This window comes from Oryza glaberrima, chromosome 3 (assembly GCF_000147395.1).
Source record: "Oryza glaberrima chromosome 3, OglaRS2, whole genome shotgun sequence".
NCBI classification, from domain to species: Eukaryota; Viridiplantae; Streptophyta; class Magnoliopsida; order Poales; family Poaceae; genus Oryza; species Oryza glaberrima.
The window spans coordinates 7,865,227-7,890,134 of NC_068328.1; the positions used below are offsets into that span (position 1 = coordinate 7,865,227).

The window sequence follows — 24,908 nt, forward strand, 5'->3', positions numbered from 1 at the left end:
TCACTGAAGCAAGTCGTATATGTCAATCCCAAAGTCAGTACTAAAATTTAGTTGCTTCTGTACAACTGGAAGATATGATGAACCCATGAAAGACGTTGAAGGCAGCAGGTAATTGTTGTGATAGCGCCTTTTGGTTTAACTATTCTCTACATACATCCAATGGCGCAAACCAGGTAAGTCAATGTTTCGTGGTGAAAAACACGATTACCTGAGAAATTTACAGATCATGTTTACCTAGAGCTATGGATGTTTGTAGAATCAACGATTTATGTAAACACCACCACCAACCTCTTTTTCTCACATGATGATGCGTCTCAGACTGAGCAACATCTGGAAATGTTACAACTTACAATATACATCATCCCCAATCCCCATCTTCCAAAGCAGGAGTGAAATAGCTTATGTAGCGTCCATCATATGTGCATTGCTCACATTTGAGACCAAACAGTGCAAAGTTCCGTAGCCTGATAATGATGCCATGTTAAAATTCTCACTTCTCATGTGGAGTCTCTCTTCGGAGCTGGAGCTGGAGGCCCTGGCGGGCGAGCCAAATCTAAGTTCTGCATCTCACTTGCAAGAATCGCCCTTCTTTCTTTCAAGAAATTGAGTCGACTTGTCAGCTTGGCTAATGCAGATGGTGCCCCGGAATCCTGAAATATAATAGCAAAGCACATACGTTTAGCATAAACTTCAATCCACCCAAGTGGCACTAACAACCACATTTCTATAGAAGGACGCAAAAAAGAAGGTTCATGTTGGCCAAAGAAACATACCATCTGGCCGACTAGCTAGAACTGATATCAGTTAAGGGGTCAGTGAGATTTACCTCTGTTCTAGATCCAAGCCTGCCTAATAGTGGATTATTTGAGTATTGTTTCTGTGCAAGGTTCCACTTTGATGCCAATGGATCTTGGCCATCCTTCACAATCTCACCCTTAGAAATCAACATTCTTTGAGCCTGAAATGTGATATGAAAATAACTTAAGCTGTGTTCAGGAGTATTAGTTGGCAACTTCTTCCCCTCGCACGCAAAACGAAGCGACTCATTAACGTATGTTTAATTAAGTATTAGCTAAATAAACTTGAAAAAAATATCGATATGATTTTTTTAAAGCAACTTTCTAATGTGGAACATTTTATAAAAAAAAATACACCATTTAGCAATTTGGGAAGCGTGTGCACAGAAAACGATGGAGTAGAAGTTGGGAAGAGGATGTATAGAACACACCCTTAATGATAGAATTGAGACCATTAATAACATAAAACACACCCAGAACTGATTGCATGCTCATTGTTAACTTCATTGAGCTGGATCTTTGCTACGTAATCTCGTTTTATTCCCTTGTTGTCTACAGAAATGAAATATGAGAGATTGTGATGTAACAAAGATATTTAGTTTTTTTCCTGCACATTTGCTACTGGGCACCTCAGACACTTTAGGTCTTTATGCATATTCAGGCAGACATAACTAATGTGACTATCTTGGTTACACAGTTTCAAAAACATCTGTTATGATTTCCATTTCCAAATGTTGGGATTATCATAGAGCACTCAGAGACATGCACATGCAATAGTAATCCCAGACTAAAGAGTGTTTGGCTCTCATAGTCTTACCATGTGTGTAGCCGTTACCATGTCAGATATAGAATTGGGCCCAACATTTGATGATGTGGTACTCTGTTCACCTCTGGAGAAAGATAGTCCACAAGTACCCTTTCACATTACTCAACATTCTAATTGAACAACAAAAAAGAAAACGACATACAGTGCTAAAATATCACAGAATGCTCTGGACAGAAATCCTTACTCGGTTAGCTTGTCTGTATTTAGCAGTCGTTTGTTGCATGAGTCACATAATGAGGCGGAGCTCATCTGGACCTGGTTGTTGAGTTGTCCACGGAGATCAGAACCCTTTTTTTTCAAGTTCAAAATATCAGCTTCAGCAGTAGCAACTTCCTCAAGATCAGCCTTAGTCTTTTATTAGCAGAACAATTTTTTTTTCAAATGGTGAAAAAACACTTGCACTTTAACTCAATAATAAAATTTTAAAAAGAAAACCTTGTTGTCAATTGTTGATGGGAAGGACGCCTGCCCTCTTCGCAAATTCATCAGCCCTGACTCCAATGAGACCCTCAAATTTCTCTCCTTCTGTAGCTGATCTCGCAAATTTTCCACCTGTTGAGTGCAGAAACAGCAAAAACATTTTCTTGTTTAACAGTGAACAGAGAATGCATGTTTCAGGCAGATATTGAAGATGTATAAAATTTCTGGTGTGCTTGACATAGATTTAAGGATTTCTTATGGATGTAGAGACTAAATCATAAAATCTACCTGTGCGTTCTCTTTCTAGAAAAAAATATAATACTTTTCCCATAGTTTGAGCTCTTACTTCTTTTTCGAGTGCTAATCGGCGTTTATGCAATTCTACTTTCCTCCTTTCGAGACTTGCTTGTAGGATTGAATTTTCTTTCGCCTGAAATAGACAGCACATCACCTCATGTGTAAGTATTTAATGCTACAGAATCTCTCATTGATTCCAGGGAAAAGTCTGTACCTCCTTAGTAATTTTAGATTGGAGATCTGTCTTGCTGTTCTCAAGCTTCTCAATAAGAGTCCTAGTTGAAAATTTCGAATTAAAAGAAATATCTCAAAATTTAACAACAGTGTAAAAGCTGTTTGATATCTTCTCTTAAAGTTTCCAACTGTTCTTGATTTGATATTTTTAAATATGTTAACCAAAGATAAGAGACAAACTCTAAACAGTACAATACAGAAGCAACTGGAAAATTCACCAATCATGCAATGGAAGAACCAAAAAATTCCAGGAATGATTATGGAAGTGTGCTTTTATTTTAACTTCACAAGCACTTCTATCCACTACTAATCCTAATGGGAGTGGAAGGGAAGTTCAAGAAAATGTTGGGGCAGGAGAAAATGGGAAAAACCTTCTATAGCTTTTGATACCATATTAGCATAACATAAGATATATATATTTAATTGTTGCAATGAAGACAAACGGATGACAAGTAAAAGCTAAAAGAGTAAGCAATATCACTTATTTGCATTATTACCCTAACAAAACTCAATTTCCCATTGTTGGTCCACCATCAAAGGAGTAGTTAGTTATTGAGACAAAAAGGAGAGCAAAGAGATAAGGTAGAATCACAAAGGGAAAAATAATTCGGTGCTTCTAAAGGATATGTCTGGAACTCTTCCAACAGCACAATACAATAATATATAGCTGGATACTTACTCGTCATCACTGCAATAGTCAATCTCCTCTGCTGACAGGTCTTTTCTTGCCTGTAAAGAATGTATTTACCCAAAATTATGAGATTGCCCTAGTCTCACTAATGTGTAAGAGTATGCAAATAACAATTGCACGCACTGAAGTACGGCCCCATAAGGTCTTTTTGCTCTTATTTCTTGAGCTGCTTGATTTCTCCATAAATTTTGCTCTTGCTGATGATGAGCGAACATTTAACTTTTCTATTTGGTCTGTGGATCCATTTGATTCGTATAATTCTTGTTTTCGATTGGATGGATCATTGCTTTCAATTTGGCAGGTGTCTTCCCTTACCGCACCATGTCCTGTTCTTGCTGCTTTCTTAGGAGGTTGTAAACCCTGATCGTTGCCATTAGATGCTGTGCCAGAGTTATTGCTTTTAACCTACAGAGTGTGGATCAAGGCATTGTAAGGGTGGCGTAGAAATTGCATTTGCATTAAGTCAGAGACACAAAGATGTAATTCTGGGTAATCAGTATACTTAACCACGTCAGTTACTTATTCAAGGTTTCTACAAAGTTGTGGAGATGTAGTCGATGGTCGTGTTCATTTTCACATCTCACATCATTGAGCTACTGTGAACAAATCGTTCTTTTCATGTCAGAACAAAGTTACAAGCATCCCTATGAAAGATTTGCACTTCAATTCTAAGTTAGCTTGAAATACTGATTCAACTTTGGGCATGCTTTTTCAGAGGTAACCTAAGAATTGCTCATATCGGTGATCTAAAAGCATAAAAACCTGTAGCAGACAGTGGGGTAGCAGCTACTGCAGTTCTTTGTACAATTGCAGCAGCATAACAGTCTCGTGCTGGCTTTCAGTATATTCTAGTTTGCATACATTTCAGGTTCACCATTAGCATGGTCAAACATTTAAGCCTATTATTGGTTTAAAATTATAAACTAACATGTTCTACTATCAATGTTATATTACGTTATCAAAAGTGGAAAAATGATCAAACTCGTAAAAACTTCTATTTAGGAGTGGAGATAGTATAAGAAGTTAATCCAAGTATGCTAACCATTTAGAAGGACAATTACAACACAAATTCAGCAGTTAACCACTGAAATCAACAAAAAAACGCATCGGCGGATCATAAAAGGCAACACAAGGGAAGCTCCCTCGTTACTGGACCTTTAGACACAACACATCTGTAATGCTTGAAATCAAAACGATGACTAGTTTTTTGCCAGAATGACCGAAGGAGGTCATTCAATGTAATTAAGATTGGAAAAACGATGACTAGTTGAAGTACCTTGTCATCAGAGACACTGGTCTTAATGTTGTTGTCACATTCACTGCCACCAGATGAGTGCTCAGTATCATCATCCATGTCTTCTTCAATGTTATCTTCACCAGAATCATAAGAGTCATCCTCTTCAGGGCCATCGTTATCTGTGGAATATTCCTTGTCAAAATCACCGTCTTCGGACTCAGTATATGCATCTGAAGAGTAGGAACCGTCTTCCAAGTCCTATACAGGTAACTGCTGAATTAGAATCCATCAAGAGTCAATGCAGTATAACTTCAAATGGAACTTGACTGTGTAGAAAGGAACATGTAAAGGAAAAAGAGGATACATCAAATATCTGATCGTATTCTTCGAGCATAATGATGACGATTGCTTGAGCATGGTTGGCAGCAGCTGCAGCTTGAAGCAGCTGGAATGAACCATCCCCAGCCATACTAAAGTCGCTATCAATTTCACATTCACCGAGAAGAAGAGGTCGGAGAAGGAGTGGTGCCATGCAAGCCGCCAAAGCAGATTGAGACATCCTATTCACAGCTTTGTGTGATTCAACAATCTGCATCATCTTAAGAGTCCTAAAAGAAAACTAGTGAGTTTTGGAATCCATAGGTGGAACATGAAGCTACTCCATCCGTTTCACATTATAAGTCGTTTGTTTTTTTTCTTAGTCAAAGTTTTTAGGTTTGACTAAGTTTATAGAAAAAACTAGCAACATCTACAACACTAAATTAGTTTCATTAAATTTAACATTAAATATATTTTAATAATATGTTTCTTTTATATTGAAAATAATACTACATTTTTCTACAAACTTGGTCAAACTTAATGAAGTTTGACTAAGAAAAAAAATCAAACGACTTATAATATGAAACGGAGGGAGTATTATTGTACTACAGTCTAATCTAAAGCTAACTCATACATTCATAATAAAATGATTGAGAACTACAAAAAATGAGAACTGGTTCTTCACAAATGAAAACCTCAGACATACACAAAGTGTGTAATTTCAAAAAAAAAAAAACATCCAAGGTAGATACCTCTGCAATAGTTGTCGGTTTGGTTCTGGGAAAACTTCATAAATTACTCTATTCATAGCATCAAGCCTTCTTGTCTTGTCAGTTCCTGTACAATCACACGTCTATATCAGTTTGTAATCCTAGGAACATCAGCATGTTTTCAGGTTAAGGGCATGCGCTGAGCTGACTTTAGAAGATTTACTTATGCATCAGTTAAATGCAAGACTATATTGATTGATTGTTGAAGTAATATATAAAGTAATGTGGATGGTGTTTTTAGCCGGAGTTGTGGCTTAGAGTGCCTGTTTTTGCTGTAAAGTAATGTGCATCGTTGTAACAATAGCGGTTGTACAGCTCTTAGCCTCCATGGCAGCTGTATCTGTTGTACTAGTTTGAACCTCTTCTCAATCTTAATAAACTTCGGCCGCGTATCTTACGCCGGCCCGGCGAAAAAAGAAGTAATATATAAAGAAAAATTGAAGTCAATCTTACGGTAAGCTCCAACCAGTGCAGTGCAACATGGTGCAGGAACTGGAGATGAAGGCATCTCTCGAAGAACATACTGTAGCAAAGAAGAACTGAAGATATGTTACTGAAGAATGTGGTAACTCTATGTTGTCACTATGTAGTCAACGTTTGGCAAAAAAAGATTACCTTGATGCAGTCACCAATAACATGTGCATCCTCTTCTGGGGAGAACTCATTTTTCCCTATAAGATCACATTAGTGATTTAAATGGTATTATTTATCATGTGAACAGGACATAGGAAATTCAAGGATCTGTTATCTATGCTTAACGGCTTACAAGTGACATAAATATCCTCAGGAGTCATGAATAAACATTTTATTATTTGATTAGAGTACAGCTCTTGTTAGAGAGAGAGAGAGAGAGAGAGAGAGAGAGGGAGAGAGAGAGAGAATCACCCTTTTCATAGTCCCGAACTCTTCGTTTGACTTCTTCAACATCAGCAGACTGACGTAGGATTCCTTCCACCTTGACACCTACAAACAGAGTATGTTTCTGCTCGTCACTAAACTACAGATTAATAAATATACATACAATGAGTTATTGTTTTTTAGATAAATATCATACTTCTATTTGACTGTTACTGATATTCACCAGGATAGCATGAAATTAAAATTTGAAAAAAAAAAACACTCACCATAATCTTCAATGAACTTTAAGGCCTTCTCCAGGAAAGCTGGACTACCATCAGCATCTACAAGGGCAAACTCTGCAGGTCTGCCAATGATAGATTTATTGTCCGCTGCAATGGAAACGATAGGATTTGCCTGTTCAAGTAGAATGTAGGGTCCCAACCCCCTAGCTGAATCTAGTACTTTAGATCGTGGGCAACTGATGAAAGTTATCTTAACTTACACTGTTCAGCTGGAGCTTCAGCAGGCTCTGCTATGTCAGTGCTGAAAATTGGATTTTGGCCAACAGTATTTGCTACAACAGGTGCCTGTGCCAGAGCATTCTCTAGTGCACTTCTCCATTCATTGAGTTCTTCTGTAGTTTCTGCCTGCTCAATGAAAATCATTCCATTACAGTACGATAGGCAGGTGTGTCAAACATGAATGGAACAACTCGTAATTGCATGATCTAATCTCAACCAAACAGTTGGTCTGCCGGAGATGATCATCCCCTCTCTCTTCCCTCGTCTTTATTGCTGCATTAATCGCTGCCACCCAACGGTAGCAGTACATACTGCAGATGAACGCCAACAGTATATTAAAAATCAAACAGGTGTGCGACCAACCTTGAGAGTGAAAGTTCGCCCATCGCGGCCATCAGGAAATAACACTGTTAAAAGTTTCTTGTCTTCTTTGACCACAACACTGAAATCATAGCTCAAGAATATGTTTATCAGATTACAGGAACTATAGCCTTTAAACAAACATTAATTTCTCAATGCATACCTTCCGGAGTTATTCAAGTCAATTCCACCTAGTGTAACAATCGGTTCATTTCCTCTGGGAGGTGCATTCTGAAATTAAAGCAGAAATTTGGGATGAGTTATCATGGTTATAAATACCTTAATCTTTTTCATTTTGAATATTATCAAATCAAGTAACCAACCCTCATGATATTTCAATAACAATCTGAAACGTACATTATTATGAACGAAAAATAATATGCTTAAGTAGTTCTTTTAATCATGTGATTCAAGTCTATCCGCTTCGACATGGCTACACTGACAGCCAGTAGTAGCCTCAGTGTTTGTTTTTTCACTTTCATATACAACTAATAGTATGTGAAAAAAATAAGCATTCCGCTTCACATTCAGGTCCGCGTATTTCTTTTTTCTTTTTCCATAAACTGTGTAGGCATAGGTGCTTAAATTATGACCAAACCAGAATGCTATTGCTGGGGTGTATGAATGCTGATCAGGTACGGATATTTTCTAAAAAAAAATCCTCATTCAAAGGTTCGGGTTTCCTATTTCTGAATATTCTACAATTATAATTCGATTTCTATATTTAGTGCTCAAAGACCAAAATGATTACTGTGTTTGTCAGGTGTTAAAATAATTTTATGATGACCAGAAATAGCGTATATCTATATCAAGAGGCCCCAAATACAGAACCTATCAAGACCTTGTCAGATTCTACCTCCAGTGATAATAATGCAATGAGTAAATATGTAAAACAACAAAAAGACTAAGAGAGACAGGTCAAAGCCATAGAGAAGACTTTTTTATCCCAGCAGTCAGCTAGCAGTTTAGCATTGCTAAAACTTTATTAATTTACAATGTAAAAGTATGAAACCATAGAGCATTCTTTGTTACAATTAAAATTATCTTAGCTTGAATAGCAAAATAAGTCATCCGCATCAGCTTTGTGAGTGAACAACTGATGCAAAGGAACATAACAAAGTAGATATGCTATAATACAGTATTACGTCAAAAAAGGAAAAGCACACAAAGAACTACTGTTATAATACAGTATTACGCCAAAAAAGGCACAGCACACAAAGAATTACTGTGATATATCTTACAGGATCACTTCTGAAGAACACCAATGATGCCCTTGTAAGAATAAACCAGCGCTTTTTCCATGTTGTCCAACCAATTCCTGTTACTTATCACTTTTAGTTGAATATGAAGAATACTGTAGATTCGAGTATTACAAACTTTTAAGAACTTTTTTGTTTTTTTAAAAAAGAATCATTAGGTAACCAAGCTTCTAAATTTGCCACATGCAAAAGATGGAACTAATCATTCTCATACTCCTATGCAAACTACAAGCAGAAGTTCACAACAAAATAAGTCCAAAATACTTTTGTTAGCTTGACTCTGTTCTATGTGGGGCTTAGTATGGTTAAGTGATTCTTAAGCAAATAGAAATTTGGCATTTCAAGGTATTGATTGTGTTATACTATGCTGAAACTTTTCAAGGATCTGATTTTTAGAGAGGCATTCCCTATAAGTTCTGCGGGTAAATAATAAACACATGGTATATTGATGTACTTTTTGTGCTCGATACAACATACAAGGCAGACTAAAATGAGTCATGGTTATCAATTTTATAATATACAATTCACCATATTAATAACTTAATTTATTAACTTATTATGGATCAGTTTTGTAATTTATTATGCTACCTAAACATCCATGACAAATGGCAAAACTGTCATTATTCATCAAGACATTGTCATAATTGTGTGACTTCAGGATAACATGTATTATTGGTTCTTGTGTACTTGAAGTGCATGGGGACGTTATGTTTGTTCTATTTAGCCCACTTCATGGACAATATTCATATCCATAGATATATTCCTGAAATATTTCTACCACAAACATATGTTTTCGATGTAAGGATGTACTCCCTCCGTCCCACAATATAAGGGATTTTCAGTTTTTGCTTGCAACGTTTGACCACTCGTCTTATTCAAAATTTTTTTTGCAAATATAAAAAACAAAAAGTTGGGCTTAAAGTACTGTAGATAATAAAGTAAGTCACAAATAAAATAATTAATAATTTCAAAAAATTTTGAATAAGACGAGTGGTCAAACGTTGCAAGCAAAAACTCAAAATCCCTTATATTATGGGACGGAGGGAGTATCTATTAATGCTAAAAACAGAATCCATGCAACCGTTACACATATTACTGCAAATCGTACCTTTAGATGAGAGCAGTAAATGTCCACTCTTAAGAACCTGCATCAGAAGAGTACCTAAAATTGGTCATGGAAACTTGTGCATGCGACTATGAAGCATAAAAGCAATCATGTCTACTTCTTTTTCCACTGAACATAGCTCTGAACTAATTATGCAGTTTTACGATAAGAATTCAACAAACCCCCCTTTCATATGCTCCCCAAAGCACAAATGATACATATCAATATCAAAAGTGAAGTTTCAAGTATGAATAAGCTGCAAATATGCATAGAAATGGAAGCTTATGTATCTATAGACAATCCGGTAATTTAGCTACAAACCAGTGATGTGTCAAGTCGTGTATCACTTGCTCAAGTAGCTTACAATAAGTCGTTCACCAGGTTATTTAGATAAATACATATCACAAGTTTTAAGTGCAAGAAATCTCACAAACCTGGCAATTAGGACAACTAGTTGGCGATTTATCACCAGTTTCAGATGTGTTTGTATTTGGGTCTCCTTCCCCACATCGGCAGATCTTGAACTGGCCTGCATTCTCAGTAGTCTGTGAAGATGATACCTATCAAAAAGTATGGAACAAAATGGAGTGAATACTCACTAATGCCACAGTAAAGTGATGTAATTGACCTTGTGAAACTTGAGTTTAGCAAAAATAAAAAACTTTTACATGATAGGTATTGTGTGCCCATAGTGTTTAATATAGTGTCATAAGGAGGTCTTGAGACAAAATGCTAATATTTTGCCAGAGAGAGGTGCTATAGAGCAATGGTATATTCATAACTTTGATTACCGAGACTGCTGAAAAAAATTGAAATGTTCATTTTGTTCCTTCAATGAGATTCACTCTTTATGCCTGAAGAAGTAACTGGCCTACTGCTAAAATATTGTCTTGAAATAACACCATAACTGTAATGAAACATATAACAGAAATTCACTCTATCAACAAAATGAAACCTTCACCTTACTTTTTTACTTTGAATGAATTGCACTAGTCCAATATTTCAATATATACTCAAAATCAACTGAACTTTTACTTAAGTGGTTAAATGGTGAACTATATACTGGAATGACTGTAAGGAAAGCATATCCCCTCTTACTTGCTGGTAAGGAATCCTGAACTCTGAAGCTGACATTGTCTTCTCTAAATGGCTGAGTTATGAACACACCAGAATGTTTCTTTTCCACCAATGAGTTGATATTTCTCTAGAGACTGATACAGCATACAAGGTTACCTGTGAAAAATTTACACCATATTTCTTACAAAAATATTATGTGGCACAATGATATTATCGACTCAAACATCAATAGTCTTAAAAAAAATCAAACTTCAATAATTAATCGCTGAATGCAGAATGATTCTCTCCATTCAGAGCTAAAGTGAAAATATACATGTGATTTAACCATTTGATTGGCCCAGTCTCTTCCTTAAATACTACTAGTAAAGTATATGAGGTGACAGGAATCCAGAACGAAGTGAGTTCCCGTGAAACTCAAAATTCAACAATAGGAATAAGGGTTTACCACAAGAAAGTGAAGCATGTAGACTTATTTATTAGCCCCTCATGCAGTGGCTTCAAATCTGTTGAGTTGGCTTCCACATCCACCCTAAATATCAGCCTATAAGCTATTAATCCGTTAGTTGGAGGTGGGTATGTTCAATAGATAACAAACAAACATAAACAAAGTTACAGAGTTACAGACAGAGTAAATATGGCAGGCTACTAGCATATGCCCTACAGTTTTGGTTCTGTTATGCCGCACGTAATGAGAACTCTGTTTCATAATGGCATTACGGAATGCATTTATGTTCGTGTATGTAGGAACCACATGGAAATTTCTGCCTCCAGCAGATAACTCAAGTTATACAGAGATCATAGTACGTAGTTATGCTAAAAGCTCTAAATAGAATTCATCAAATGAGGCACCCCACTTGAACAGGCACCAAATTCGCAGCGAAGCACATATTATAAAATATGAAATGAACAAAAGTTACGATGTACACCAAACAATCCCAAAATTATCACAAGCAATTAAGCAAAACACACGCCTCCTATGGATCAAACCTTCGGACTGCACCCCCAGCGATCCGCATGCAGAATCAGATTCACTTCACCATATCAAGCAGACATGCGAGAAGTCAATCCCCCCCCCCTCCTCCCCCACAAACTAAGGGAAACAACAATGCGTCATGCGGTTGAAGAACACAAGTGGAGGCGGCGGCGGCGGCAATGCGGCTCACCTGCGACCACGAACGCGATCACAAATCTCACGGAAGCACGCGCGACGCCATCGATCCCACCACCGCCTCCTCCACCACCACCACCAACCTCCCGTTTCTCCCCTCCTCTCTCTCTCTCTCTCTCTCTCGTTCTATTTCGGTATTTCCTCCTCCCCTTCTCACCCGCACTTTCTCCGGGGACTTCTTTTGGCAGACAGGGGGGGAGGGCGAGGCCAACGAAATCGCTGACGACGCGTCCCACCCCCACTGTAGCGTGGGCCCCACGTGTCAGAGCAACGTTCCAATTCCATTTCCTTTCTGCCGTTCCTTTCCGACGGGGTCAAGCGATCTGGGCCGTGGGTTTGGGAGTCGCGCGACACGTGGCATCCGATCGAGGGGGGTCCTGCCGTGCGTGCGGACGTAGTGGGAGGCATGTCGTGGACGGGAGGGACAGGTTCCGTTTTGTGGGGCCCATGGACGGTATCTATGGTTTAGCTGGGCTCCACTGCTTTGAAAAATCTTGTCTACTCCCCTAGACTTTTGTTCCTTTTGTTCGTGGGCATAGGCCCAAATATCATACTACTGCCTTTTTCTTTTCTGTGCTTATCTGTCGCGATATCTTTGGAGTTTGACTTTTGGCTGAAGAAGAAATGATCAATCCAGGATTCTCAAATGATTTCCAGAGCAAAGTACATGTTTTTCTTCGACCAACCAAACGGCCAAAGCTTCATGATGATATTGCTCCGTAACAATTGGATGCTTTGGGTGCTCTTGGAGAAGAAGCATTTTACTATTGTGTAACACGGACACGTTGAAGCAGTTGTACGGAAGCATGCACAGTACTCCTGTTGCAGCTTGGTACTGTAGATTGGTTGCTACTATCTCTGTCATAAAATATAAGAGCATAGAACCAACATGGCGACATATACAGCCTGCTTAGATTCATGGTACTCGAAAATATCCAATCCGAGCCCCAGCCCCAGCCTGCTACCACCGCTGATCCTTGAATCCTCGGTAGATACGCATGTTCCTTTGTGTCCTGCACAAGCCATGTGCGAGCCGAACGAGCTAGATGAGCCCCCCCGGCCTAAGCCGGACCCCATTCACGAGCTCACGGTCGCAACAGAATTGAAGACACATAACCAGACAAGCTTTGTTCAGTGTGGCCGTACAAGCATGGCAAATAGTAGTGGCAGCAGCAGAGACAAGGACTGCACTTCTTACCAGAACCAAACCGAAGTGTACAATCCCTCCAGGGTTTTTGTCGGATGCAGCAACAAACATTACGCTAAACACTTGATTAGGAGTACTTGAATTCTTGAAACATCTTGCCCACGATTCCACAAACCACATTGACTTAACATTAGCAGATTACTGAGAATGTCAGACGACTGTCCAAGGTATACGTAATTTTTGGATGCAATTTTGGCGTTTGATGGTAACCACACAGTCACGCCTTCTTCGAGGTTTCAAAAGCGAGGTTTCAAAAGCTAAGGAGGGAGGAGAACAAGGGCCAGCCAGCCACTGCTACCACACCATGACAAATGTGCCTCTGCTTTTAGTTGTCTCCACTTGGTTCGTCGTCCTCGTCCAGATTGATGCCAGAGATACTCATTTTCCCTATATTTACTGCAGTGTAAAATAGAATGAATTAGTAGTAGAAATTTTTCAACAGGTTGCACACTGCACACAGTGGAAACTTGCACTCAAATGTAAGCTGGATCAATGATAAAATTGGTGCGGAATAATTAAACCATCCATCCTTTACTAGTGTGGTGCCGATATACATGTCCTCTCTACAACCCCAAGTCCCCAACACTTCTGCAGGAACTAAAATACTATGGTGGAAGGCCAAGAATCTCTCTTGCGCACTCCCCAAACAACAAAAGACATAGTATGTGCTTACCGATGGCATCCATTCCGCTTAGATTTGGCATATACTTGCTAATGTGCTCATCTGCAGCTTTATCAGCCTTCAGTGTCTCACATTCGAAAGAGATCGAGAATTTCCGATTCCCATGTTTCTTTTCAACCAAACCAACAATGTCATCTTCCCAACTGCACAAAATATTTATTCCTTCAGGAAAATTGAGGTTGGATTAAAAATTCACGCTCAGCATAAAACAAATAAATGATAGTAAAAAAGCACCGAGTCCCCAGTTTCCTCAGACTATAATTAACCATTACCATCATTCACCGGAGTCAACCAAGAGAGACCCTAGATCTCACTCTGCTTAATCCCCTCTTTACTTTTTTTACACTTCCTTTACTCATTAGAACTTATGCAAGACATCTAATTACAAAAGATGTGCAATCCTTATGTGCATTCTCAAAAAGATATCTGATTAAAGATAAGACAATCAACACACATCATAGCATTTTGGGAATATGAAAGGTGTTACAGCATTAATCTACAACTCCAACTTCATGCCAGTAAGACCCAAAGCAATTATGCATTAATTAACAGCATTTTGGTTGCTTGAAAAAGTACCACAAAGAACCAATGCCACAGCGAAACAGTGTGTTGCATCCAACAGAAATTTTAATGAAAAACAGAGAACAAAGACACACAAGATAGCACTAATAATTGGTACAATGAGCCATTTATCCTTTTCTCGGTTTTATTCGAAGTATGCTACTATAGTATGTTGCTTTGGTGTTCATTGTAATCCAATTATGTGCCTACAGAGCCTCAGAAAATGAGTATTCACAGTATCTCAGTACGATCCTCTTATTTGAGAAATTGTTGATAGATAGTAAATTCTGCATTAGTTCTAATGAAATCCATCCATGACAAAAAGTAGTTACCCATGCAAATGGTCAATGTTTTGCAACCGAGCAGCATCATGGCCCCTGCATTCCACCACAGCCACCTTCTCTCGCTTGTTCTGTCAAATGAGCATCGCAGTTTCATGAGGATATTTAACTCTTATGAGCAAAGATACTTCTTATAGATCCAACTCCAAGGAAATATATAGCAAAAAAATAGTAGATGCTTGATGGTGGACAAGTTAGAATTTCTCACCTTAAAATCAATTATGGAAAGCTTTATCAGGCGGTAATCTTCTCCTCGACTGCACTCCCTCTCACAAGATATCGCTTACATGACAGACAAGAAAAGGGAAAGAATAATGTAAGTTAAATTTATTTTTTTTTTCTATCTAGCAGATACAGATGGTGCACAATTCCACCCACTTTGATTCTCTTATACTAGATAGAACATATTATCTACCTCAGAACATATTATCTTACTGTGTATCACTCAAGCTTCCATTACATGTCGATAAGGCACCAGCAGTTAATCATGATTTTTTTTCATAAAGCACAAAACAAACCCCAATTTCCTAGATAATAACAGGTCGTACAATTTTATACACATTTTCTTTTGAATGACACGCTAGTAAAGGGCATTGTCTAATACGATTTAGCACGTCTTATCTCACTATGCCTTCTTTTCTTTTGAGCAAGGGAGGAGACCCCTCCCCCGATTCCATTACCAGAAATTTAAGTTTAACGGAATCCACAGTTTCATCCGGCAAAAAATAAAGAGTAAAGTGCATTGGCGGTCCTTAAACTTGTATGGTTGTCTCATATAGGTCCCTAAACTCTCAAAATGCATATCCAGGTCCCAGAACTTGTAAAAGTGTATCATCTAGGTCCCAAATCGACACATCCCCTCTAGGATCCTACGTGGCGCTGATGTGGCATGCCACATGGATGACGTGCCATTTTCTTTTTTTTTCTTCTTTTCTTTTTATTTTTCTTCGTTTTCTTCTTATTCTTCTTTTTTTTTCCTTTCTTCTGCTCGGGTCATAGAGAAAGGAGAAGAAAGGGAAAAAAAGAAAAAGGAAAAATTTTTAACAGGACCCATTTGTCAGTCAAAATGATGCCACGTCATTCCGTGTGGCATGCCACATCAACACCACGTAGGATCCTGAAGGGGTTGTGGTGATTTGGGACCTAGATGACACACTATGACAAGTTCTGGGACTTGGATATGCATTTTGAGAGTTTAGGGACTTAGATGACACACCAGTACAAGTTTAAGAACCGCCCGTACACTTTACTCAAAAATAAAGATAAAAGCTTTTTTCTACCCTTTATCAGCTGCTGCAATAGTGCCATCCCACTATTTCAGCTGACAAAGTGGAAAAGAGCAAAAGGACCACCAAACTAAACTTACCAACCTGCTACAAGACCAAAAGGAAAGTTCCCAGACCACCAGAATAATCAGTTATCCATAAGCAGTTTTCCAGCCTCAGTAGTTTGTAAAACAGGAAGCAGCAGCTAAACATGATAAAAAGAACCATCAGTAGCATCTTCTATCTTCTTCTTATAGGCATCATCTCCTCCAGCTGTTGTGCTCTGCTCCTGCCGTGTCGTCTTCATTGCAAACATCTGGAGCTAGAACACCACCCATGTCTTGCATTATACACTTCCTCGGCTACTTTTTTTTTTTTTGAAACCTAAGTCAGCCTTAGCTGATTTTATATTAAGCAGAGGAAGAACTGTACATAATCACCCGCGGTGATTAGAGAGGAAAAAAAAAAAGAGGAAATACAAGAAAAAACAACTTGCCACAACGAAAAGTTCTAATGTGCTATTCTCACAATGTCTTTAACCCCACAACTTCCTCAGCTACTTGCTTTAGTAGCTACACCCCCCAGAGTAATCTTCTTTCACTACGCAATCATGTATCCTCGGAGATTACCAATGTGTAAGTAAGAAAGGCCAACTGCCTGATCAATACTACATTTTTCTAATAGCATAAAAAGACTCGAATTTCTTGTGCAAAAGGGTCATGTCATTTTGTACACACTTAGGGGGTGCTTGGGAGAGAGGGGCAACATAAGTCCCGGCTAAAGTTTAGCCCCTCTCTCCCAAACACCCCCTTAATCTTTGCAATCAATTTTCCTTCTGGGACAGAATGTGGGCATTTGCAATGATTCCAACACAGATTTCGACAACAGAAAAAAAAAGTATATCACTTGCTTCTCATTAGGCGATGAGCAAGAGAGGGTTTTGGTGAGAGCAAAAGGGTTTTTGGGTGAGACCGCAGACGATTCAGGCTATAAATATGCAGTAAGAGCCAGCCCCCCATGATCAGGCACCAGCAAGTGCAGGAATAGGCAACGAAGAGAGATGGATACGTGTGCCGTGGAGACCGTAGCAGACGGAGTCTGGGAGGCGGATGAAGTGGCCGGAGATGGCGCCGGACGGCAGTAGCGCGATGGACGCGACGCCTTCCATCGTCTCACCCGCATCCGCCTCCTCGACTTTCACCCCAGTGTCCTCCATCTCCGCCGCCGGCGGCCGGTGGTCGCCGTTCGCCTGGGGGTCCGAGACTGAGCTCATCGTTGTTCCCCACGCGCCAAAGAACCGCGGTGCGCCGCCCAGGAAGCGGAAGACGGGAAGACGGTGGGTTTTTTTTTTTATTTGGCACCGAAAAAACGGTGGAGTTCTGCACTTTTGCTAGGCTGTGTTTATATCCAAACTTCCAACTTTTTCCATCACATCAATCTGTCATACACACATAACTTTTCAGTCACATCGTACCAATTTCAAATCAAACTTTTAACTTTTAAAGAAACTAAACACAGCCTAGTGTAACCCCCCTAATAATAAAGATTTTCTTCAGAAGCCCCATTGCCCCATAATTCATCTCAAAACATTTTGAATACTAGTTCTTTATAAATTTGGAAATAAACCCGCTGACATAAAACTTTTAAAAGTTTCATTTTTTTAAGAATTACGCAGTACAACACAAGACACCCACAATACACGCACACTCACCCCTATAAACACACGCACGCAAACCCTACCCCTATGAGCATCTTCGAAGACTGGGTCGACAAATCCTGGAGATTGACGAAGTCACCACAGACGCCTCGCTATCGACGGGATAAAGGCTGTGTTTAGATACATGGGTGTAAAGTTTTGGCGTGTCACATCGAATATACGGAAACACATTTGAAGTATTAAACGTAGTCTAATAACAAAACAAATTATAGAATCCGTCTGTAAACTGCGAGACGAATTTATTAAGCCTAATTAACCCGTCATTAGTAAATGTTTACTGTAGCAACACATTGTCAAATCATGGCTCAATTACGCATAAAAGATTTGTCTCGTAAATTACACGCAATCTGTGTAATTAGTTATTTTTTTCGTCTGTATTAAATACTTCATGCATGTGTCTAAACGTTCGATGTGATAGCGTGTAAAATTTTACCAGACAATCTAAACATGTCACACCCCGATCCGGCACTGCCGTACAACGGCACCTGACAGGAGCGTGTCGTAGGAAAAACGGCGCGAACCGCTTCCTACGAAACCGCGATCTCAGTACCAGTCCCAAGACATAGCGCTGGTACCCACAGTGACAAATATGAATCATTGCAATCCTTAAAATAAATAGAGGACTTATTTACCTTAACTTAGGTTGCAGCTCAGACAGCCCGAAAATGCAACCGACGACACGGACGAGGCAAACACCACCAACAGCAACAGCAACGGAACCAACGGTCTAACACCCAACACCACAGGCGACGGCTGGGAACCAGGACGAAACCCTAATCTTCATTTCACTTCATCTTCACTTCACGACGGAGGAACTATATATACATATATAGAGCAAGGGTGAGTACTTTCGTACTCAGCAAGTCAAGGGAATTTAGGTGTTTGATGCAAGTTTGGAAGAGAGGCAAGGTTGTTTTGGTAAATCTTTTGTTTGAAATCATTTTGAAATCACTAAGTGATTTATTTCTTTTTAAGTTCGGGTCGAAAAAGAGACTTGCGTCTCAAATTTCAACAACTCAATTGATAATGTACCGACCTCCCGGGTCAGATCATTACTTCTCGGCTCCTAGAGCCATTTTACTTGATTAAATCGGCTCCCAGAGCCTTTTTCATTTTCTCGGACTCCCAGAGTCCAGCTGCCCAGCAGCACAACAATCCACTTCCACTCGGGAAGCCTAGTCTATGATGCCCGCAGACATCCCGAATCACACAGATTCGTTTCTGACCACTCAGGTCATCCATCTGCCACATAGGCTGATTCTGGTTACGATTCCCACACCACAACAACTTTTCACAAAGCACAAGCAAACAAATCTACGCAACGGGAACCACCTCACATCCGCCCAGACCGTGGGCACGGCTGTTCGAACAGTTAGTTAACCTCTGCAGAGGGGTACACTTTACCCACAAGATACGAACTTATTCCGAACACCCGTCGGTATCGGAGGTTCGCAACAAAGCCTTTCCCAAGCCGACCCAGGGTTACCTCATGCCACATAGAAGGATCAAATCCTTCACATAAATATAGGCCAGATCAGTTTTCACAAATCAAACTCCAACCACCTTGATCGGTAATCTGGCAAGCTTCGCGTTCTTGCCTTACCAAGAACCCGGGTTGGCTCCAACCGACCCCGCCCTAGCGTTCCCCAACTATTGGCATGCGAGGTTTCCCTGAACCGACTAGTTACTTAGCTAGGGTGTCCCATTCCACCTTGTGGTTGCACTTTGTTATGATTGATGAGTTTCCCACAGGAATCGGTCCTTATATGCGAATACGGGACAACGCCACGCAGGCACCACCCCCGCATCGTGAGTTTTCACAATTCATTTTATTTTTAAACACACTGACACCACATGTCGGGTTTTCAAGGCTTCTCAAACCCATTTCCCAATTTTTCGACAATCAACGATGTATGTGGGATATTTGGTATACGCGCTCAAAGAGCATGGATACTGAGGTACCACAAGAGTGGAGCGACAAGGAATCAGGGTAGTACAACCTATCGGAATTAGTGCGACTACTGGGTAGGTCCGTCGATTTGGCACGCAAACCGAGGCCAAGCAAGTTAAGTGTGTGATTCTAATAATGCAAGTTGCAAACAAAATAATAATGATTTTCCAATTATAGGAGGAATTGGTCAAAGGGTGACTTGCCTTGCTCAAGGTCTTCACGGAGCTTCACGAATCTTCGAGAAAACCCGCGATCGGCGAAAATCCGGTAACCGCAACTATACGCAAACAAACAAAAACCTAAACAAAAGACCAAGAAAAAGACCCTATTTAGACTAAATAATAGTGCCATTAAATAGATCTCAATTTTACGGAATTACTGGAAGTTGAACGGAGTCAATCGGAAGGGCGGTTGGGAAGATATGAATTTTGGAAGTTTAATTGGAATTTCTGGAAGACGAGAAATGGTTTATGGAATTTATAGAAATAATATTCTCAAGAATATTATTGATAGTCACTGACGTGCGGGACCAAAGGAAAATGATTCATGGAATTTTGGAATAAAGAATTTTATTTATGAAACAAAGGAAAAGGATTTATTAAATCCCTTGGAAAATTAAAGGGATGAGGGATGTGATTTGGACTTGTCTCGGGTGGCATTGGTGCGGCCCAAAGGGTTGAAGGAGGCTCGACCAAGCCATTGGGCCGGGCGCGGCCACGGGGAGGCGGCCCAACAGAGGGGGCGCGGGGGAGAGAGATGGCCCGGTGGACCGATTCCACCGCGCGGGGTCCCGGGTGGGGCCCGCTTGTCGGTGATACGGCCCACGGTGGGATGGGCGCACGCGAGGGCGGTGCTAGGGTTCGGGGGGGAAGCGGTCCACGCGCGGCGCGCGAGTGGACGCGGTGTGCGGTGAGCCCACGCGCAGCCTGTCGGCTCTCCGTGGACCGCGCGCGAGGGTGGGGGACGGAGGGAGGCGGCTGACCGAGGTCAGCTTTGACCCGGTCGCGTCGAGGTGGCGCCGACGTGGCGCCTACGTGGCAGCCACGCGGGCCGGGCGAGAGGAGGAAGAAGAACAGGAGCTCCAACCAACGGTGGCCGACGGCGGGGTTTCACCGGAGCATGACGCGGCGATTCGATCGAGAGGGAGTTCACCGGTACAAAGGGGAGCACGAGAGGGGTTGAGCCAACGGCTCGGATCCTTCGAGGAGGGGCCGACAACGACGAATCGCGGCGGCGCACGCCGGTGGCGAGAAAAGGGGGAAACGGCGGAGGGGTGACGGGGATTCAATTCAAGGCAGTGGGAACGTGTCCGGGGTTCAAGAAATCTGTTTCTGGCATTGGATGGGGCGGAGGAGCACCGAGGAGGGCTAGCGACGGCGGCGGCCTCCGGAAGCGGGCGGCAATGGCGGCGAGGCCATGCCGAGCGGCGGCGGAGCTCGGGGCGGCGTCTACGCGCGTTCGAGGGGCTAGTAGAGCTACCACGCAAGCTAGAGAGGGCAAGGGAGAATGAGGAAGGAGAACGGAGGGAGTCACTACCGAGTCGGGACGGCACGGTGACGAGTGGCCGACGGCGCGGGAGTGAGTTCTCCGTTCTCAGGCCGGGGAAGGGGAAGAAGGGGGGTGCTCGGAGTCCCGCGTTACGCGTCCTCGCACGCACCGGCCTCCCCAGTGCTTGGCGACGAACGGCGACGGCGAGAGCGGAGCGAGCAACAACAATAGCGCGGTGGTGATGGAAGTGAAACGAGAGGAGGATTCGATGGGAGGGGCTCGGGTTTTATAGGTGGCCGGGTGAGGAGCTTCGAGGGGAAGGAACCGACTCGGGAGAGGCGGTCAAGGAGAGGAGCTGGCGGTCACGCCTGTGGTCCAGGCGGTGGCAAGCGGTCACGGGCGGTGTCGGGCAAAATGGAAAAAGGAGGGGGAAAAGAGAGCTCTGTTCTTGCCGAAACGGGAAATGGGAGAGGGAGAGGAGAGCGCGTGAGGCAAAGAGACGCACTGCCTCCACGTCTTGGACACACGCGCGCACAGGGTGGGGGCGAGCGGCAGGGCGACATGGGCGGCGGCGTGGCGCAGGCGGCCAGGGCTGACGCGGCGGCGACCGGGCGGTCTGCCACGTGTGGGCGAGCGCGTGCGCGACGCGAGGGCGCGGCGGAATTCAGAGGCGGCGGCGGGAATCGGCGCCGGGAGGGGAGAAAGTAGAGAGAGAGCGAAGACGGGAGAGAGAAAGAACGAGAGAGCGAGAGAGCTCTCTTTCGGCTCGGCTCGGCGCGTGCAACGCACGTGCGAGGCTGAGGGAGGAGAAACGGCTGAGAGAGGGAGGTGGGCTAAGGGGGGAAAACGGCCCACAACACCCGAGGGAGGTAAAATAGACTTTTGCAGGGAAAGCTGATTTGGAGAGAATTGGGATTTGTATTTGGATTCAAATTCGATATTCGAACTCAAGGTTTCAGGGAGGAATCAAGGAAGACTCAAGGTAGGGTTTGATATTTTTCGGAATTGGGAGCGAGTATTTGCCGAGGATTCAAAGGATGCGATTGAATTTCGGAATTTGATTTGGAGATTTGAGTCGAAGGAGGAATTTTGAGGTGGAGGATTTTGATTTCGATGAGAGGGAACAACGGGATTGAATTGAGATCCTGGCACGACTTAGACTCTCACACAAAGAACGAAAATTTTCACAATTAGGATTTTGCCGAATTAGTTTTTAATGTCTCACGAAAAGCGGAGCGTTACAAAACAGGGCCAAAATATCGCAGTATGGTTGCTTCTAAGATTTAGATAAAGATGTAAAAAAGTTAAAATATTAGCACATTCATTCGATGTGTATTGACTTTTTTTGAACTCCATCATGTATGTTACTATTCCAAATCGTTGATCGAATTAAAGATCATGTATTATCGAGTGCATAAAATAATCAATTATATAAAGCATGTTCCATGATGATCCACAGTTAAGTCGTTTGCTTTATGGCTGATAAGGTGTAAAAAAACAAAACTTTGTATATATGTTCTTAGCAAATTAAAAAGGAAAAAAAGTACGATTTACCCCCTGAACTATCGTGGTCGACCGAATTACACCCTTCTACTCGAAAACCAAACATTCTACACCCTCAACTATTGAAACTGGACAAATAAGCCCCCGAATATTGTTTTGAGTGGTTTTGACTTGACCTTGCACACATGACGCCAACATTGCAATCCAATCAGCCAAAAAAAAAAAATCCCTGGCCCACATGTCATACCTCTTCTCAACCCATTCCATCTCTCTCACGCTGGGGCTAGGTGGCGGACGACCATTGGTGGGCGGCTGAGGCGGAGCGGGCGGCCGGCGGTGGAGGCAGAGCTCCCCGTGCGGCGGGCAGCGGGCAGCTGAGGCTGAGGCGGAGGTGGAGCTTCCCGGGCGGTGGGCGGCTGAGGCTGAGGTGGAGGCGGAGCGGGCGACCGACGACGTCGTGGAGGAGGGCGGCATCGGCGGCGACGAGGGAGCAGGCCTCCGTGCCGCCGCGCGCGCCACCTCCGTGCCCCGCACGTGCCGCCCCCTCTGCGTCCCACGCCGCAGCCCATTGCCCGCCTGCTGTTGCGCGCAAGAGAGAGGAAGAGGAGAAAGAGAGAGAGTGATAGTAGGACAAAACCGCTCTAGATTGGGTCGAGGGGGGTAATTTGTCCGGTATTGAAAGTTTAAGGTGAACGATGTCTGGTTTTTGAGTTTAGAGAGGTAATTCGGTTTAAGTTTCAATTCTAAATTTAAGTTTCAAACTTTAAATTTTTTGTTGCAGTTGATAAGCAAAAAAAATAATATATGTGTTTGGAAGATTATAATATCTATGTTGATATGTGTTTATACAACTTTTAATTATCTTTATCTGTGTTGTCCATCATTTAACTTTATATGGAGCAAAGTAAATAATCTTCCAATTCATGGTTTCACTATTTTCTTATGTGTAGAAAAGTATTATCGTTTGAACTGACCTACTACGGACAAAAGGTCAAATCACAACGGCATTTTGAACTGATTAATGACTCTTGATTTGATTTGGCACTGACACTTTGACAATGGACATGCACATTGACATTAGACACTCTAAGGGTCCAATTCATAATAGGATTCTCCATGAGGGTGGATGTGTTAAATTGACAAAAAAGCATTGTTTTAGCTCGTCTCCGCGCTTAGGCGCCTAGCCCATTAGGCATTAGCCCAAGCATCTTTCTGGATTCAGGAGAGCTCTTCTCTACTCCGTTCTCTAGCGTACAAAAAGCATCCGCGAGGAAGCGCATCCATGGTAGCGGCGGTGGTGGCAACACCGACGAGATCGGAGGCTCTGACCCTTCCTCCGCATGGCATGGCAGTTATCCAACTACAACATCCACGAGTACACGCGCTGCCGTGTGCAGCGGATGCCTTCTGCGAGAACCGTGCCCTTGGCGACGGCGTTCGCGGACGGGAAGAAGCAGCTGGATGTGGCAAAACGGCATGCGGTGGTGTACTCTCTGTACACCCCAAAGGCCAAGAGCATCATGGAGATGAAGCTGCAGTGATCGACGAGAGAGGTTTCGTGCCCTTGCTTGCTCTCCTCTTACTAAGGATTTCTTTCTGCATTGTTTATATCATCATGTGATAGGTTCGAGGGAAATTGGTGCGATTAAAACTGAAATGGTATTATGTTTGCTGGATAATTTCCAATGACATGTTACTTTGAGTTCAATAAATTAGTCAATTCCACGATTCTGGTCTCTTGTGTTCAACATGCCATGCCCCATGGTTTCCCAAATCTTGAACTTTAAAACCCAAACAAGCTGCGGTTGTGTAGAACTCCTTGATACTTTACTTGTGAGGGGCTAGAATAGATTGCATATGTACTAAGCGTGAGTTCTGGAGATCAAAACCCCTAGACCATAACTCTAGCAAATTGGTCTTAGCACGGTGAATTGTCAAGGGGCTAAAGAAATATCCCCTAAGATAGTAGTATTCTGTCAGCATGTATGCCACCAAGTAATTGCACTACTGCAAAAATCATGCTTCCTTGGTACAATAGATATGAGTACAGAATAGTGGGTTGCCCTTGATTGAAAGAAACCATGTTATTCTTGTAGCATCACATCTCCATATATTTGCTTCGCCTTCTTCTGTGGCTTTTAGTCCTATGCTATTGTGCCTTTGTAGGTTGCCACCAGTGAAAATTCATAAAAAAAATCCGCATTTAGTTTGACTACCAAACATCTTATGATAAGTCGGAACCTCTAGCTAAATTAGACTATTAGGGCAATTTC

At 41.9% G+C, this 24,908-nt stretch overlaps 2 protein-coding genes across 8 annotated transcripts; both read right to left on the reverse strand.

Annotated features, from left to right (window-relative positions):
• Positions 1-12,057, reverse strand: LOC127766552 (rho GTPase-activating protein REN1-like). 7 transcript variants are annotated; one of them, XM_052291626.1, is made up of 26 exons: positions 11,916-12,056; positions 11,740-11,842; positions 11,198-11,293; positions 10,774-10,908; positions 10,110-10,235; positions 9,679-9,715; positions 8,553-8,629; positions 7,475-7,542; positions 7,315-7,393; positions 6,933-7,077; positions 6,715-6,819; positions 6,476-6,553; positions 6,206-6,261; positions 6,044-6,113; positions 5,573-5,657; positions 4,867-5,110; positions 4,542-4,760; positions 3,389-3,670; positions 3,254-3,303; positions 2,555-2,615; positions 2,390-2,473; positions 2,059-2,175; positions 1,808-1,974; positions 1,615-1,687; positions 827-958; positions 1-650 (listed from the first exon to the last, which is right to left on the reverse strand). In XM_052291626.1, exons 4-26 carry the CDS (start codon positions 10,807-10,809, stop codon positions 498-500), a joined length of 2,544 nt encoding a protein of 847 aa, XP_052147586.1. In that variant the 5' UTR covers positions 10,810-10,908; positions 11,198-11,293; positions 11,740-11,842; positions 11,916-12,056; the 3' UTR covers positions 1-497. The 7 variants fall into 7 exon arrangements, with proteins under 7 accessions (XP_052147586.1, XP_052147587.1, XP_052147589.1 ...); XM_052291627.1 differs by lacking the exon at positions 11,740-11,842 and having other exon boundaries at positions 10,774-10,886; positions 11,916-12,057; XM_052291629.1 differs by lacking the exon at positions 11,740-11,842 and having other exon boundaries at positions 1,808-1,878; positions 11,916-12,057.
• A 173-nt stretch (positions 12,058-12,230) lies between these two features.
• LOC127766553 (uncharacterized) lies at positions 12,231-17,330 on the reverse strand. Its single transcript, XM_052291631.1, has 5 exons — positions 17,045-17,330; positions 14,920-14,993; positions 14,703-14,782; positions 13,801-13,952; positions 12,231-13,523 (listed from the first exon to the last, which is right to left on the reverse strand). Exons 1-5 carry the CDS (start codon positions 17,247-17,249, stop codon positions 13,453-13,455), a joined length of 582 nt encoding a protein of 193 aa, XP_052147591.1. The 5' UTR covers positions 17,250-17,330; the 3' UTR covers positions 12,231-13,452.
• Positions 17,331-24,908: the final 7,578 nt, after the last annotated feature.

What these genes read in the sequence shown, in the direction of transcription:
- LOC127766552 (XM_052291627.1), bottom strand. Translation starts at nt 10,809, where the DNA reads ATGTCAGCTTCAGAGTTCAGGATTCCTTACCAGCAA. An exon ending in TTTACTGCTCTCATCTAAAG is followed by an intron (nt 8,630 to 9,678) that starts GTACGATTTGCA and finishes GATAAGTAACAG; the next exon opens with GAATTGGTTGGACAACATGG. An exon ending in AATACAGACAAGCTAACCGA is followed by an intron (nt 1,688 to 1,807) that starts GTAAGGATTTCT and finishes ATCTTTCTCCAG; the next exon opens with AGGTGAACAGAGTACCACAT.
- LOC127766553 (XM_052291631.1), bottom strand. Translation starts at nt 17,249, where the DNA reads ATGAGCTCAGTCTCGGACCCCCAGGCGAACGGCGACCACCGGCCGCCG. An exon ending in CTACGGTCTCCACGGCACAC is followed by an intron (nt 14,994 to 17,044) that starts GTATCCATCTCT and finishes CTGTCATGTAAG; the next exon opens with CGATATCTTGTGAGAGGGAG. An exon ending in TTTCCATAATTGATTTTAAG is followed by an intron (nt 14,783 to 14,919) that starts GTGAGAAATTCT and finishes CTCATTTGACAG; the next exon opens with AACAAGCGAGAGAAGGTGGC.